The 14,413-nt window shown below is 45.4% G+C and overlaps 2 protein-coding genes across 9 annotated transcripts in view; one reads left to right on the top strand and one right to left on the bottom strand.

Annotated features, from left to right (window-relative positions):
- Positions 1 to 317: 317 nt before the first annotated feature.
- NTHL1 (nth like DNA glycosylase 1) lies at positions 318 to 8,616 on the bottom strand. Of its 3 annotated transcripts, none has more exons than XM_075565728.1 (6): positions 8,459 to 8,616; positions 6,420 to 6,646; positions 4,375 to 4,545; positions 3,907 to 4,066; positions 3,504 to 3,609; positions 318 to 1,785 (listed from the first exon to the last, which is right to left on the bottom strand). In XM_075565728.1, the coding sequence occupies exons 1-6, from the start codon at positions 8,574 to 8,576 to the stop codon at positions 1,662 to 1,664; spliced, it is 906 nt and encodes a 301-aa protein (XP_075421843.1). In that variant the 5' UTR covers positions 8,577 to 8,616; the 3' UTR covers positions 318 to 1,661. The 3 variants fall into 3 exon arrangements, with proteins under 3 accessions (XP_075421843.1, XP_075421846.1, XP_075421845.1); XM_075565731.1 differs by lacking the exon at positions 8,459 to 8,616 and adding an exon at positions 7,901 to 8,074; XM_075565730.1 differs by lacking the exon at positions 318 to 1,785 and adding an exon at positions 1,859 to 2,168.
- TSC2 (TSC complex subunit 2) overlaps positions 8,567 to 14,413 on the top strand; it is a 36,452-nt gene continuing 30,605 nt past the window's right edge. For 3 of the 6 annotated variants that reach the window (XM_075565727.1, XM_075565726.1, XM_075565723.1), the window contains exons 1-2: positions 13,061 to 13,234; positions 14,235 to 14,321. In XM_075565727.1, the coding sequence (XP_075421842.1) occupies positions 13,097 to 13,234; positions 14,235 to 14,321 (225 nt within the window). In that variant the 5' untranslated portion in view covers positions 13,061 to 13,096. Of the gene's footprint in view, positions 8,775 to 10,947; positions 11,133 to 13,060; positions 13,235 to 14,234; positions 14,322 to 14,413 lie in introns of those variants that run through there. The other 3 variants (XM_075565722.1, XM_075565725.1, XM_075565724.1) reach the window with 3 other exon arrangements.

The following is a 14,413-nucleotide window of genomic DNA, read 5'->3' as shown; positions in this document are numbered from 1 at the left end:
GCCTGGGATGATAAAGAGAAGCTCTGCACAGGGCCGACTGCGGCCGAAATATTACCAGGGTAACCTCAGAAGCTAAGACACGCAGAACATGCTCACGGGACAAAATACATACATTCAAAATATAAATAATTTTTTTTTATATATATATATATATATATATACACACACACACAAATACAAAATCAACAGTGCAGCTGATATTTAGCATTTTGGGCAGATAAAGGCGCCTCCATGTTTTGATGCGTAGGAATAAAACCATTGCAAGCTCCGTGTGCGTGTAAGAGTCAGAACACGAGATTAACGATGATAACACAGACTGCATTTCTAATGTGCTTTATTTTAGTTGATCAATAAAAAAAAAAGATTTTGCATTTTAAATTGAGCCCGTAAATCCTGCTTCTTATAATAAACTTGTGCCACTTTAAATTGTAGCGCTACAAAGCCCTGAATTCAGTACCACAGAAACAGAATAACCCCCCACGAATTCAGAAATAATCCACAGGTTCTGACACCCTCCCCCCCCAAAAAAGAGAAACATCAAACACTTCTTGTAAAGGAATCCCTGAAAAATATTGCAAATACAAATCCCGCGTGTGAGCACATTCACACGTCCCAGACAGGTCTGCACCCTGCCCTTCCCCATTATCTCTAAGGCTGAGGACCCGCTGCGGACGGCCGCGTGCGCGCGGGCCACCAGCCCCTTACCTCCTTCCTGTCTGTCCCCGCTCCTCCTTCCTGCGAGGCTCACTGCTCGCTGGTACGCGTCAGCCGCCAGGGGATGCAAGAGAACTGCGATCCCGGGCGGTGACGCGTCACGTGGTGCGGCTGTGAGCCTATCAGCGCCGGGGGCTGGGGTGAGCTTCCCCCACCTCCAAAAGGTGCGGGGGGGGGGGAAGTGTGTGTGTGTGTGTATGTATATATGTGTGTGTGTGTTGTGTTTGGGGGGGCAGCACGGAGAGCGAGCAGCAGAGGGCATGTGTGGGGGCTCGCTGCCCCCTCTTGCAGCCCGGGAGACCCCTGCTGCAGCCCCCCCATCAAACCGATTTTGGGTAAGGACATGCACATGAACATACAGTGCTGAAAAAGATAAAAAGGGTCAGATCATGGGAAACAAAACTGCTTCAGCACACGTCTGTGCCTCGTTCTGAACGCCGTGTGGTGTGTACTTGTAACCCCTTCCCGGCCAGAGGGGCTTTAAAGGAACAGTACCGCCAAGTTTTTTTATTTTGTGCCCCTCCATTTTTATTTTTACGTGTAATAAGCCGGATGTCCGCGGTGCAGAAACTGCGCTAAATTCAGCTCCAGGGAACCCCTGGCTCCCAAGAGACTTAAGAGTCCTCATCCCCACCAGGGGAAACAAAATTGCGTTTTAAGCTACGGTGTTACGTCGGCCAATAGGAAGCCGGGACGTCAACCGTCGCAGCTTCCTACTGCCTGGCGTGTTGCGGGCATTTAAACATCCAACGTCGGCCCCTTCCCTTAACGCGGTTCAGGCCCCTGCTCCCCAACTATAATTTAAAAAAAAAAAAAAGGGGGGGGGTAGAGAAGGCTCCTTTAACACATTGCAAAGAGATGCACCACACTGCTCCCCAAATACCCCTCTCCTTCCCAGCAGGCTGCGGTCCTCCTCTGCGTGATCCCATGAGAAGACCGCGCTCCCTTCACTTTCTCTTGGCTCCGGGACACATGTCTCTGTTCAGGCATTCGGAGCATCGAGGGGACACGGGGAGGCAGACCTGCTGCCCGAACCCCACCAGGAGCCAGTTAATTTCACTCCACAGATCCCTGTGGAGACGGGCAGGTGTGAGGCTTGCAGGGCACAGGGAAAGGTGCACAGTCATTGCAAAATAATATGTCTGATCCCTTTCCAACGCTCCACTCGCAGGCTCGACAGCTGCACGTTTAGTATTTACACGGGGCTGCCAGTGTAGTATACGGAGGCGTAGAGTCTCTCCCCAAGGGTTCGGAGGAGAAGACTACAATTGTAACCTTTATCACATGGAACAGCGGACGATAAAGGGCCCTATAAATAAACTGGTGCCAAGCCGTGAAAATGGGTCTGAAGGTGCCATACGGCTAAGATAGTCCGTGCTCATCGCACCGTGGGCGCCTCTCGCCCGAGCGATGTGTGAATTCAGATGGAAGAGATGGGGAGGCATGGCGAATGCCTGTTCAACGAAAAGGAAATGGAGTGACGGAGGTGGGAAGTCCTCATGTTGGGATGTGCATGTACGGATAGGAGATGAAGTGACGGAGGTGGGAAGTCCTCATGTTGGGATGTGCATGTACAGGTAGGAGATGAAGTGACGGAGGTGGGAAGTCCTCATGTTGGGATGTGCATGTACGGGTAGGAGATGAAGTGACGGAGGTGGAAAGTCTGCATGTCGGGGTGATGGGTCGGAGATGAAATGACGGAGGTGGGAAGTCCTCATGTTGGGATGTGCATGTACGGGTAGGAGATGGAGTGACGGAGGTGGGAAGTCCTCATGTTGGGATGTGCATGTACGGGTAGGAGATGAAGTGACGGAGGTGGGAAGTCCTCATGTTGGGATGTGCATGTACGGGTAGGAGATGAAGTGACGGAGGTGGGAAGTCCTCATGTTGGGATGTGCATGTACGGGTAGGAGATGAAGTGACGGAGGTGGGAAGTCCTCATGTTGGGAAGTGCATGTACGTGTAGGAGATGAAGTGACGGAGGTGGGAAGTCCTCATGTTGGGATGTGCATGTACGGATAGGAGATGAAGTGACGGAGGTGGGAAGTCCTCATGTTGGGATGTGCATGTACGGGTAGGAGATGAAGTGACGGAGGTGGGAAGTCCTCATGTTGGGACGTGCATGTACAGGTAGGAGATGAAGTGACGGAGTTGGGAAGTCCTCATGTTTGGATGTGCATGTACGGGTAGGAGATGAAGTCATGGAGGTGGAAAGTCTGCATGTCGGGGTGATGGGTAGGAGATGAAGTGACAGAGGTGGGAAGTCCTCATGTTGGGATGTGCATGTATGGGTAGGAGATGAAGTGACGGAGGTGGGAAGTCTTCATGTTGGGATGTGCATGTACAGGTAGGAGATGAAGTGACGGAGGTGGGAAGTCCTCATGTTGGGATGTGCATGTACAGGTAGGAGATGAAGTGACGGAGGTGGGAAGTCCTCATGTTTGGATGTGCATGTACGGGTAGGAGATGAAGTGACGGAGGTAGGAAGTCCTCATGTTGGGATGTGCATGTACGGGTAGGAGATGAAGTGACGGAGGTAGGAAGTCCTCATGTTGGGATGTGCATGTACGGGTAGGAGATGAAGTGACGGAGGTAGGAAGTCCTCATGTTGGGATGTGCATGTACGGGTAGGATATGAAGTGACGGAGGTGGAAAGTCTGCATGTCGGGGTGATGGGTAGGAGATGAAATGACGGAGGTGGGAAGTCCTCATGCTGGGATGTGTGTGTACGGGTGGCTGCACATGGATACCTTTGGGGCAGTCATTGTGATAAAGTTGCGCACCCTTACCTAGGCATCCAGTCTTCCAGGGCCACCCGAGTCTCTTCTGGGCTCTTGGTTTCTTTTTTCACCCACTTCAGCCGGTTGGAGATCCGATGCACGTGAGTGTCCACCCCTGGAAGAAATAAGAGCTGGCTGTCTCTGTCCATCCTTACAGCAGAAAATGCATTTAAAGACCCCACAGGCAACATAGGGGCTAATGAAATAATCTTCCACGTAAGAAACACATAACTCATTCAAAAATAGATTGGCTTTCTAAAACACTTATTCTTGGTGACGTCATGATGATGTCATCACATAAGACAGTGATGCCATCTTACCCTCATGATGTCGCCATGCTGCTTTTGCGGCAATGTCAGTCTCTGTGTAGTTTGCGTAAGTACCATTTCTTTAACCCCACCCCGAGACTTACCGATCCCAGACACGTTGTGCCAGGCAATATCCATAACCAGGTGAGCCATCTTGGGTCCCACCCCTGGCAACTTCACCAGCTCTGCGACGCTATCAGGGATGTCCCCGGCGTACTTCTGCCGCAGAATCTCGCTCGTCTGCTTGATGTACTTAACTTTGCTCTGCAACAAGGCGGTAGGTACAGAGACTGTGACACGATAGCTTTCGTGTGTCTGATGCTCTTATGCTGGTATTGCCCCAATCTCAAGTATCATACAAACATCCCTTCTGTAAATCTGTCTCCAAGGAGACAATTACCATGTGCAGAAAGGCACGTATCACTGTAGACAGTATTAAAAGTTTTACTAAAAAGCGATACATACTAAATCAAGCCTTGCGTCAGTAAAAGCGAAGTCTCCGAGATGATTTGTTTGTTGGGGTGACGGTGTCCCTCTGATGGAGCACAGTGAGGTCCCCGTGTGCAGCTCACCTTCCAGAACCCGACAGGATAGATGAGTTTTCCCAGCGTGTCATCGTCCGTCTCCAGGATCCTGGTAACAGTCAGGCCGCGCTGCCGCAGCCTGCCCATGGCCGCTGAGGTCACCTGGTCCTTCGTCTGACTGGACAGCATGAGGGAGAGCAAAACCTGGTACCGCATCACCTGGGGAGCGGAAGGGAAGAGGCGTAGGGCCAGATTTCAGAAGCACCGTAGGATTAACTCCGCCAGCAGTTAAAAGGTTAAAATTGAAGTCAACAGAAAGCGACAGCAGATAAGAACCACACGGCCCCCCCTTGTCTGCCCATTCTCCTATCTGCTGTAAAACCTGTGACTGTCATATTTAGGATTTAGCCTTATACCTATTCCCAGCAGGTTTGAAATCCCTTACTGTATTATCCTCTACCACCTCAGTTGGGAGGCTGTTCCATGAATCCACCACCCCCTCTGTGAACACCTGCAGTGGTTGATTGAAGGGAACAAGTACTAGTATCCCATAAATAAGGAGCGGCTCAGTGAGGAATGACACTGAGTGTGAGGCAGGGGAACCTGGTTCAGTTCCTGGTGTCGGCTCCTTGTGACCTTGGGCAAGTCACTTTTTCTCCCTGTGCCTCAGGCACCAGAATCATAGAGTGTAAGCTCCACGGGGCAGTGCCTGTAACATTCCTATTTGCTGTTTACCGCGCACTGTACTGTCATTGTGACGCGCTCTGAGTCCCATTGGGAGAAAAGCGCTATATGAAATAAAGTTATTATTAAATAAAGAATATGTTCCACTGTATAATGACACAGAGTATATGACCTACATTATCTTCTGATAGCAAAACGGATAGATGTACTTGCTGGGAAAATAATGAATACAGCAGGGGTGGGCAACTCCAGTCCTTAAGCCCCCCACAACGGGTCAAGTTTTAAGGATATCCCTGCTTCAGCACAGGTGGTTCAATCAGTCCCCGCTTCAGCACAGGTGGCTTAATCAGTGACTCAGTCTTCGACTGAGCCACTGATTGAGCCACCAGTTCTGAAGCTGGGATATCCTGAAAACCTGATCTGTTGGGGGGGCCGCGTCATGTGAGCGGTTCAGCCAATGAGGGCGAACCAGCCTTGTGACATCACGGCCACGCCTCCCAGTCGCAATCGATCTGAGTCCACAGATCGCTCAGGCGACAGGCGCGACGCCATGCGCGCGTGCCTACACTATGGACCATGCCTAACAAAGTATCAATAATGCAGGCTTTTCATTATATCTAGTTATCTATCAATCCGTCTGTCAATCTGTGTATGTGTCTTTATTTACATAGCGCCGTGCATGTACATGGTGCTGCACAGCAGTAATCAATCTATGTATGTGTCTTTATTTATATAGCGCCGTCCATGTACATCAGTAATATACCTGACGTAATCATATAAATAACAAATAGTACAAATAACGCATAACGGGAAGAAGTGCTTCAGACATAAAAGTGACACTTAGGAAAAGAAGTCCCTGCCCCGAAGAGCTCACAATCTAAATATGTCTTTATTTATAATACACGGGACATAATGAGAATAAGAGCTACATACACAAAAGAAAAAAGAAGTCCCTGCAGCAAAGAGCCTACAATCTAAGTATCAATACCAACTGCCAGCTATTTGTGCTGTGGATCCCCTATATCTATATATCTCAGAATAAAGCCGTGACACCACTTTGTTTGCTGCAAGGTAAGATGTTGGATTTAAGTTTGTGGATTTATGGCACTTTCACTTCAGCCCTGTTGGTTTAATATAACTTTTTTTTTTTTACAACTCAGACACATTCCCTACAAAAAAAAATGTATGTTACAATACAATGTGTCCTATATACATGAAAAAACTAACCTATGTCATTTTTTCGACTACTTGGGGCAGAAGCTCTTAAAACATCATTTTTATTCGCTGACTCTGTTCCCAAAAATCTCCGGCCCTGTACAAGCCCACGCAGATTGACTGATCGTTTAAGTGGTTGGAGAGGTATGGATGAGACCCTCCATATAGATCTGTTATTCTGTACACCGTTTTACCTCCGGGGCAACGTCCTGATCAAAACATTTCTCCGCTCCCATCTGGTCCACTGGAGCATCTCTGGCACTCCTCATGTGCCTGATGTTCTCCAGATGTTGCCTCCAGTTCAGCGGGTCCCACTTGAGTCTCTTCTCCATAGTCTCACCGACCGGCTCATACTTGACCTGCACTCTCCGCTTTCCCGCTGCCCCACCTTTGGAAGGAGGTTTCTTGTGTCCGGAGTCAGCTGTAAAAGAGGAATTATTTGAAGTGTCTGCTCTCTTATTTGATACACGAGGACTGACCCCTCACGGTCACTATACTGGTGAGTTTAGATGTGTTGTGTAGACCAGGGGCGCTCAACTCCAATCCTCAGGACCCCCCCAAGAGGTCAGGTGTTGAGGATATCCCAGCTTCAGCACAGGTGGCTCAATCTATGACTGAGCCACTGATTGAGACACCTGTGCTGAAGCTGGGATATTCTGAACCTGTTGGGGGGTCTTGAGGGCTTGAGTTGAGCGCTCCTGTTGTAGAGTACGTGCCACTGGCCATTGTTGCATCCTGGTTTCATTAATAGCTTTAGCAACATTTGTAACGAGTGATAAGGGAGCAGTTACACGGGCCAAATGGAGGAATTACAGCAGTATTTTACTTAAACTGAAGGATTAGCACAGTAGTAATGTCACTGTCTTTGAAGTGGGTGAACATGGTTTAAATCCCAGTGCCAGCTCGCCTTGTGCCCTTGGGCAAGTCACTTTATCTTACTGTGCCTCAAGCACCAAAATCAGATTGTAAGCTCCTCTGGGCAGGGACTGTGTCTGTAAAACACATTTCTATGTGCTGTATACCGTGCACTGTACTGTCATTGTGACATATATATATATATATCTTCCAGATCGATGGCCTACATTATCTTCTGATAGCAAAACAGATAAATGTACTTTCTGGGAAAATAATGAATACAGCAAGGGTGGACAACTCCAGTCCTCAAGATAAAGTCACTTTATGTCCCTGTGCCTCAGGCAGTAAATTTAGATTGTGTGACTGCAAAGTTATATGTCCACTGTCAGCGCTATGTAATTAAAATATATACATTTTTTGTATCATTGATAATTAAGTATGCGTACTAATATCTTCCATTATTTGCGCCGTGTAAAAGGACAAGTGCTGTCATTTGCCTGCTAACCCCCTTCAGTCAGGAAGGATTAAGGAATTGATCACAAACATTTTTCAGGACCTAACCCGGAAAAAGCATTTTAACTGGCAATCAAGTCTACAATCTGTAATAATACTCAAGTCTATATTCTGAGTGGAAGGGTCTAATCACCCATCAGCGGCTCTATAACCCCCTCCATCTCCTTTATTTAGACAGCAATTATTTTCTCCCATGTTATTAGGATTTAGAGTGCTGGCTAGGGTTAGGCTGGTATATTAGGGTTAAAGTAATGGTTAGGCTGAACAAGTCTTGTATTTAACCAGCTGCCATTTAAATAAGGCTTACCTAGTCACTTATTTACCCTGCTCAACGTGTAAATAACCTCTACCATTGGGAATAATATACCCCACGTGAAACTCAGTTTAACCCTGATGCCAAAATTCAAGTTCCTCTGCCTATCTCCTAAATCCTAACCCTCTGCTCTCATATCACTGTCCGCCTGGCCCCTCATTCCCATACTGCCCCTCTCCTGGTTCCCCCCCCCCCCCCCCCCCCTAAGAATTCTGCCCCAATTACACGGGACTCTGCCCCTCTATTGATAGGCTTTGCACCGCCTCCCCTCCTATTTGTAATGATAACCCTCCATCCTGTCATTCTACATCCCCCCTCACATCATGCTTCTCTAGCCCCTTCCATCATTAAACCTAACCCTTCTTTCATTCTGCCCCCTCCTCATGCTTCTTTAGCCCCTTCTACCTTAAAATCTGCCCTTAGATTTATATTTCTGCCCGCCCCTGTAATTCTGCCCCTTCTACTTGAACAATCTGTCCCTAGATTGACGTCTGCCCCCTCTTGCCCCCTTCTATGTATAATGTCCCCCTCATGCTTCTCTTGCCCCCTCACCCGGTTTATGCCCTGTGGCCCTTCCTTTTCCCAGGGGCCCGGGCTCCTCCTGCCCTCCTCCGGCCCCCAGCACTTCCCTTCCCACTCTCCGTGTCACGGGACCGCGGGTGACGCTCATTGCCCCTCAACTTGCCCAACCTGCTCCCAGGACTACAACTCCCAGAGCACCCTGCGTTTCCGGATTTTCCGTTAGTGGGCGGTGCCAGGAGGCCCAGAAGCCGCGGCCTCAAGTTGAGAGGCTGCCGGGACAGAAGGTAAGCAGCCTCCCGTGGGACAGGAAGCAGAGGCCCGGGAGAGGAGGGCAGGAGCGGGGCAGGTCAGTGCACGCTGCTAAATACACCACGTTACCATTGTGTGGTATATATATATGAGATATATGAATGACACATTGTTTATATAACTCGTATTTCTGATTAATTTAACCTCCTGTGTTTTATAACGGTCACTGTACCAAGCAGCGTGCAATGCAAAGGTGAGCATTATATATATATATATATATATATATATATATATATATATATATATATATATATATATATATACATACATACATACATACATACACCATGTTTATATAAAAAGAATGTCCTTTATAATTGATTGTAACATGCAATATTGTGGCTGGGTGTCTAAATGCAGCCCTTTTATCTGTTAATCTTCTTTTAGTCTCATTATTTTATTGCATTGTTTGTTACAAATGATGTTAAGTTAACGTGTGTGTGTGTGTATATATATATATATATATATATATATATATATATATATTATACATACATACACACCTTTGACCGCTTGGTATCAGAAAGATTGGTCAATAAATCCCTCTATCATAGGAGATGCCAATTGGTGCTCCGGGACAGAGCATCAGAATCACACAAACAAAAAGAAAAGAAGTCCCACAGAGAGCACTCACGGTATCCAAGGAAATAGTACCATTTTATTAAGGTCTAACATCATACATATAAGAAATAATTAAAAACCAACAAAATGCACAAGGGACCCTGAAGAGTATATAGCAGTGCTACACCTCCAGCTTCTAATGAAGGCTACAATCACAAGCTTGAATCACAAAAAGAGTTATTACCAAGGGATAGATAGCTCGGGTAGCTAAGGACAGGCCGGTCATACATAGATACAATATCTATTGGAAAACTACCATCTAAGCATCCTAGGTCTATATACCTCAATATAATAACCTTATATTATCAAAGAGCATATACATGCCTCAAGACAACATATAGACACATGTAACACAATGCACTCATAGATCAAGTAAGATAGTGATAGCAGAGTAGAACAAAATACAGTACTTGCATAATTCCAATGCTGCTGACAAAAATGATCTAATGTTCAGAACTGTATACACAAGCAGACAAGTCCAGAATATTGCTTGGCAAAATAATTTATGTGTCCGTTGATAAGCTATCTTAAAGATATATATATATATATATATCAACTGTAAATATTCCTGTATATTCATTTGCATGTCTTAGACAGGTCTGCAACCCTGTCTTTCACCATTATCACCCAGCAAACAGCACTTCCACTGCAGCAAGGGATTCTGGGAAATGACATGCAAATGAGCACACAGTGCCACTTTTTATCTCATGCTCACATTACATGAGCAACCCTTAGTCAATGCATGCTGCTTTAAACACAGCTTTTAAGCAAGGACTTGGGAGATGCAAAGTCAGTTAACCCATTCAGACATGTTTCAACCTTGATGGGTATCATCAGTGTGAGGTTGGCTTGCTGACATTTGCTCAAATGAGATAAGAGTAGGTAATATATATATATATATCTATATCTATATCTATATCTATATATATATATATATATATCTATATATATATCAAAAAATAAATAGATGATACCGTTCTGTGGCTAACGAAATGCTTTTATTTGTGCGAGCTTTCGAGATACACTGATCTCTTCTTCCGGCGATGTTACAGTACTTGCATAATTCATATATATATATATATATATATATATATATATATATATATATATATATATATATATATATATAAAACAGGCGCACACCTAGTGCATTAAAGTATAACAATTCGGTTTATGGAACAATAAAAACAGACAAATGCCCACTCTCACAAGTGTACACGGTAAACAAGCAGGTATGAGATAGGCTCTCATAAGCCAATACTGCCGTCCGACTCAGCAATGGTGTCCTCTCCTGTATACTCTCCGCGTGGTCTCCTTCAACCGGAAGTGACGTTGATCCATTGACTTTTTATCCTACTTATAATACTTTTTTACATTTTTTATTTTTTATTAAAGATATATTATCTGTAATTTTATATGTATTATCTTAAAGTAACATAGGTTTTTTATTCATATACCTATCTTAGCCACCCCATTGGTTGTGTAATCACAGCTAGTTAGACTTGCTCACAGTTGGCAGGTTACTATAGAGGCGCTACTTTGATTTTTGGTTCTGTTTTGATTATATATATATATATATCTCAAAACAGATCTCCCAATAAGGGCAAACATAGTCCTGACTGGGATATAGGAGAAAGTCCAGCAACAAATGAGGATAAGAGTTGGTATACTTATAATTTCCAAAGGACTGTGTCCCTGATAACAGCAGAGAAACGGATAACAAAAGAGGGAACCCCCACAACTGTCTAAATGTAAATGTGTCGGTGCTCCCTAGGTAAGTGCATATAACAACAGACCAGAGAAAAAGAACCTAGTAAGGGCACTCTAAACACATAGGTGGTATGGTGAACACTTTAAAACATACACTTTATTCAAATAATTTTAAAATAATGGGTGATAAAATACGAATTAAACATTTAGATCCTTCATATGAACAATAATGTGGTGTTCTGGATCAATGCATGCTGACTGCAAATATCCTCTACTAATGTATGTTGCAGTTTGGACCAGTGAGTATGGTGAGTCACTGTCCAGATGAACCAAAGCACCCTAAATGTCGCTGCTGTTAGTATGTGCCAGTATAAACAAACCCTAATACGCAGAATATACAGCACTCTAGCATACATAAGGAACGCCAGCCAGGTCAGCCAAAAAACAATGAGGTAGTGTGACTGGCTGAATGAATGGGATCCTGGCTAATAATATAGCTAATACAGTCCCTCGAAACGTCGCCCCCCTAGCATACTTTCCGTTCTCCGTTTTTTGTGTATATTCCTTGTGTTTCATGTTTTTTCCCCTTTTCCTTCCCCCCCCCCCCCCCCACCCCTCACTTTGTGACATGCCCATTTGTGATACTGGTTTCTGCAAACACATTTGATTTATTTCTGGTTTGTTTTATTATTAAATGTTTATTCTGCATTACAACTGTTTTCATCATTTAGCTATTAGACAGTGAGTGCTGGTACTTACGTAGATTTGTTAGTACTATACAGGGGAATAAGGGTCCCCTTTTGTTCCGTGCACCCTGCAATTACATAAATTTAACACTATCAGAGTGCTGTCTACCGTCCCCTTTTACCCTTATAAGTTAATGCTCACTGTTAACACCGCTTTTAAGCACAGCATGGGAATCGGATGCAGAGCCAGAGAAACCATTCAGACATGTTTCAACCTTAATGGGTCTCATCAGTGTGAGGTTGGTTGTACCGGCTTTACAATTTTCAAGGCTGTAGGATTTACCATAGACATTTTAAGTTATAGTGGATGAAAAAGGCGACAAGAAACCTCCACCATATCTATACTATAGTTTTAAGTTGGATTCCGTTTGTATGTCAGAAGCATCGAAATCTCTCAAACGGCACCAAGTAGCACAACGAAACTTTCACTGGACATTCTGCTGCGGATTTGTAGGTCAATGCAACTATTTTGAGCTTCCAATGTTACTCACCACCCAAATTATGGAATTTCTAATGTCCAGCAAATCTCTTAGAGCAGGAGCGGGGGGGGGGGGGGGGCGTGGCTATTAAGGGAGGCGGCGTGTTTGTGCCAGAAACACACATCTTATGATTGCTTACAACTCACAGCCACAGGGTGACGGAGGGAAAGGCGGCCTGTGATTGGTCTGCACGAGTTGGCAGGTGAAGCTACGCCGTCTTTCACCGCCGGCCCCAGAGAGACCCCTGGACACCCCCAGCCCCAGAGAGACTCACTTTGGCCAGGGTAACTGACGCCAAGTCCGTGCTAAGTAACGGCGGCTGTTACCGTCATAGCAAATAAAAAGATCACTTGTGAGCACATTCGCTGCTAAAGTGGTAGCACTGTATGCTGGGTGATAATAGAAGGCAGGGTTGCACACCTGCCTTAAGACATGTGAATGTGCTCACAAGTGATCTTTTTATTTGCTATATGCAATACGGTTGAGGTTTTTTGTCGCCTTTTCACCCACCATAACTTTGTGTGTGTGTGTGTGATTCACACATACGCTGTATATCTAATGTAGCTGTGCAGTAGCACTGCTTTTTATTCATACAATGTACATCATTGTTCATTTTTAATGTTGCTCTCAATTGTATCTTTTTTTTGCTGTATAGTAACTAGATCTTGTAACTATGATATAGTTTGGCTTTGTAAGTAAGTCCTATCAGAAGTCCTCTGTTTCTTTATTTTTGCATGAGAGCCGTGACAGCCCATGTAAACACCTTGTTATCTGACATCCCTTCAGGGTCCTTTAACGTAGTCATGTCAAAGCAGCCTGGTAAAGATGCCGGCTTCAAGGAGAAATTCAAAATGCTCCTGGGACTGGGCCCTTCGCGTGGTAATGCTCGTCAGACGGAGGGGAAGCAAACAGAATACATCATTACAGCAGAAATACTCAAGGTACGTTGTATTTTATTCATAAAGTGTTGTAAAGGGGCTGTCCATGCAATGTGTTGCAGGATCCACTGGCTGTGAAGGTGTTAATATTTGGTACCTTTTTGATCAGTGGTGGGATTCACCATTTTTAGCAACCGGTTCTCTCTCACCTTTATCCCCCTTTCATAGTGAAAAATCACCATCAGCCTCTCCCCCTCACCTCTCCCCCTCACCTGTGCAGATGGCGTCCCATCGCCTTAGCAACAGAGCGTCACGTCATGCGGTTACGTCACGTGGCGTTTCCGTTGGCAATGTGGCGCCACGTGCCGCGTGGCCACATTGAGAAGGTATGCAGGGAAAGGGTGCTGATAGGCACCGCGCGGACAGGTGAGAGAATTAAGCACTGGTTCGGCGAACTTGTGACATTTTAGTAACAGGTTTGCGCGAACCGGTAGAATCCCACCGCTGCCTTTGATGCCAAGTTCCATTCCATTGTCCAAATGATCTATACATAGTGGACAGGGCATACCCCTTTCCTAGAACTGCCTGGTTTGATTTGGACCACATGTTACTGAAAATGCACTTTAGTTCAGTAGTTTGTCATCTCCCTGTCTGAGAATTGGTGCAGTGTCTCAGTAATAAGCGAGAACTTCTTGCTGACTATTTTTTAATTACAGAATATACTGGAGCGCTGTATCGGCTAAAACAGGGATGGGAAACCTCAGTCCTCAAGGGACACCAGAAAGGTTGGGTTTTCAGGATACCCTGCTTCAGCACAGATGGCTCATTCAGGCCCTGCTTAAACACAGGTGGCTCAATTAGTGGCTCAGTTTTTGACTAAGCCACCTGTGCTGAAGCAGGGATATCCTGGAAACCTGACGTGTTGGTAGCCCTTGAGGACTGGAGTTGCCCACCCCTGAGCTAATGTCTCTTTATTGTATTCTGATAACTTCATTTGTTTGCATATGCAATGCTCCTGTAGGTACCAAGTTATTGAGGGTCCTGTGTTATCTTTCACACACAGGAACTGAGCTCGGAGTGTGGACTGTACAATCGCATTCGGGCAATAAGTCAGGTCTGTGAGCTGGCAAAAACCAAAAAGTTTGAAGAGGTAAGTGTGTAAAAGCTGCGTCCTTCCGGGGAATAAAAACGATGATTATACCATTTTATTCTTGTCCAACTGTTAAATACGCCCATAACATA

Source organism: Ascaphus truei, chromosome 11, assembly GCF_040206685.1.
Source record: "Ascaphus truei isolate aAscTru1 chromosome 11, aAscTru1.hap1, whole genome shotgun sequence".
Taxonomy (NCBI): domain Eukaryota; kingdom Metazoa; phylum Chordata; class Amphibia; order Anura; family Ascaphidae; genus Ascaphus; species Ascaphus truei.
Note: the sequence above shows the minus strand (reverse complement) of the source record. Positions and strands in the feature narration are given on the sequence as shown.

Bases quoted from the DNA above. Each gene is read 5' to 3' on its own strand.
- NTHL1 (XM_075565728.1), bottom strand. From the start codon at position 8,576: ATGAGCGTCACCCGCGGTCCCGTGACACGGAGAGTGGGAAGGGAAGTG. The intron at 6,647-8,458 runs GTGAGGGGGCAA...CCTCTTTTACAG, and splicing joins GGCCACAGGGCATAAACCGG to CTGACTCCGGACACAAGAAA. The intron at 4,067-4,374 runs GTGAGCTGCACA...GCCTTGTTGCAG, and splicing joins ATCCTGTCGGGTTCTGGAAG to AGCAAAGTTAAGTACATCAA.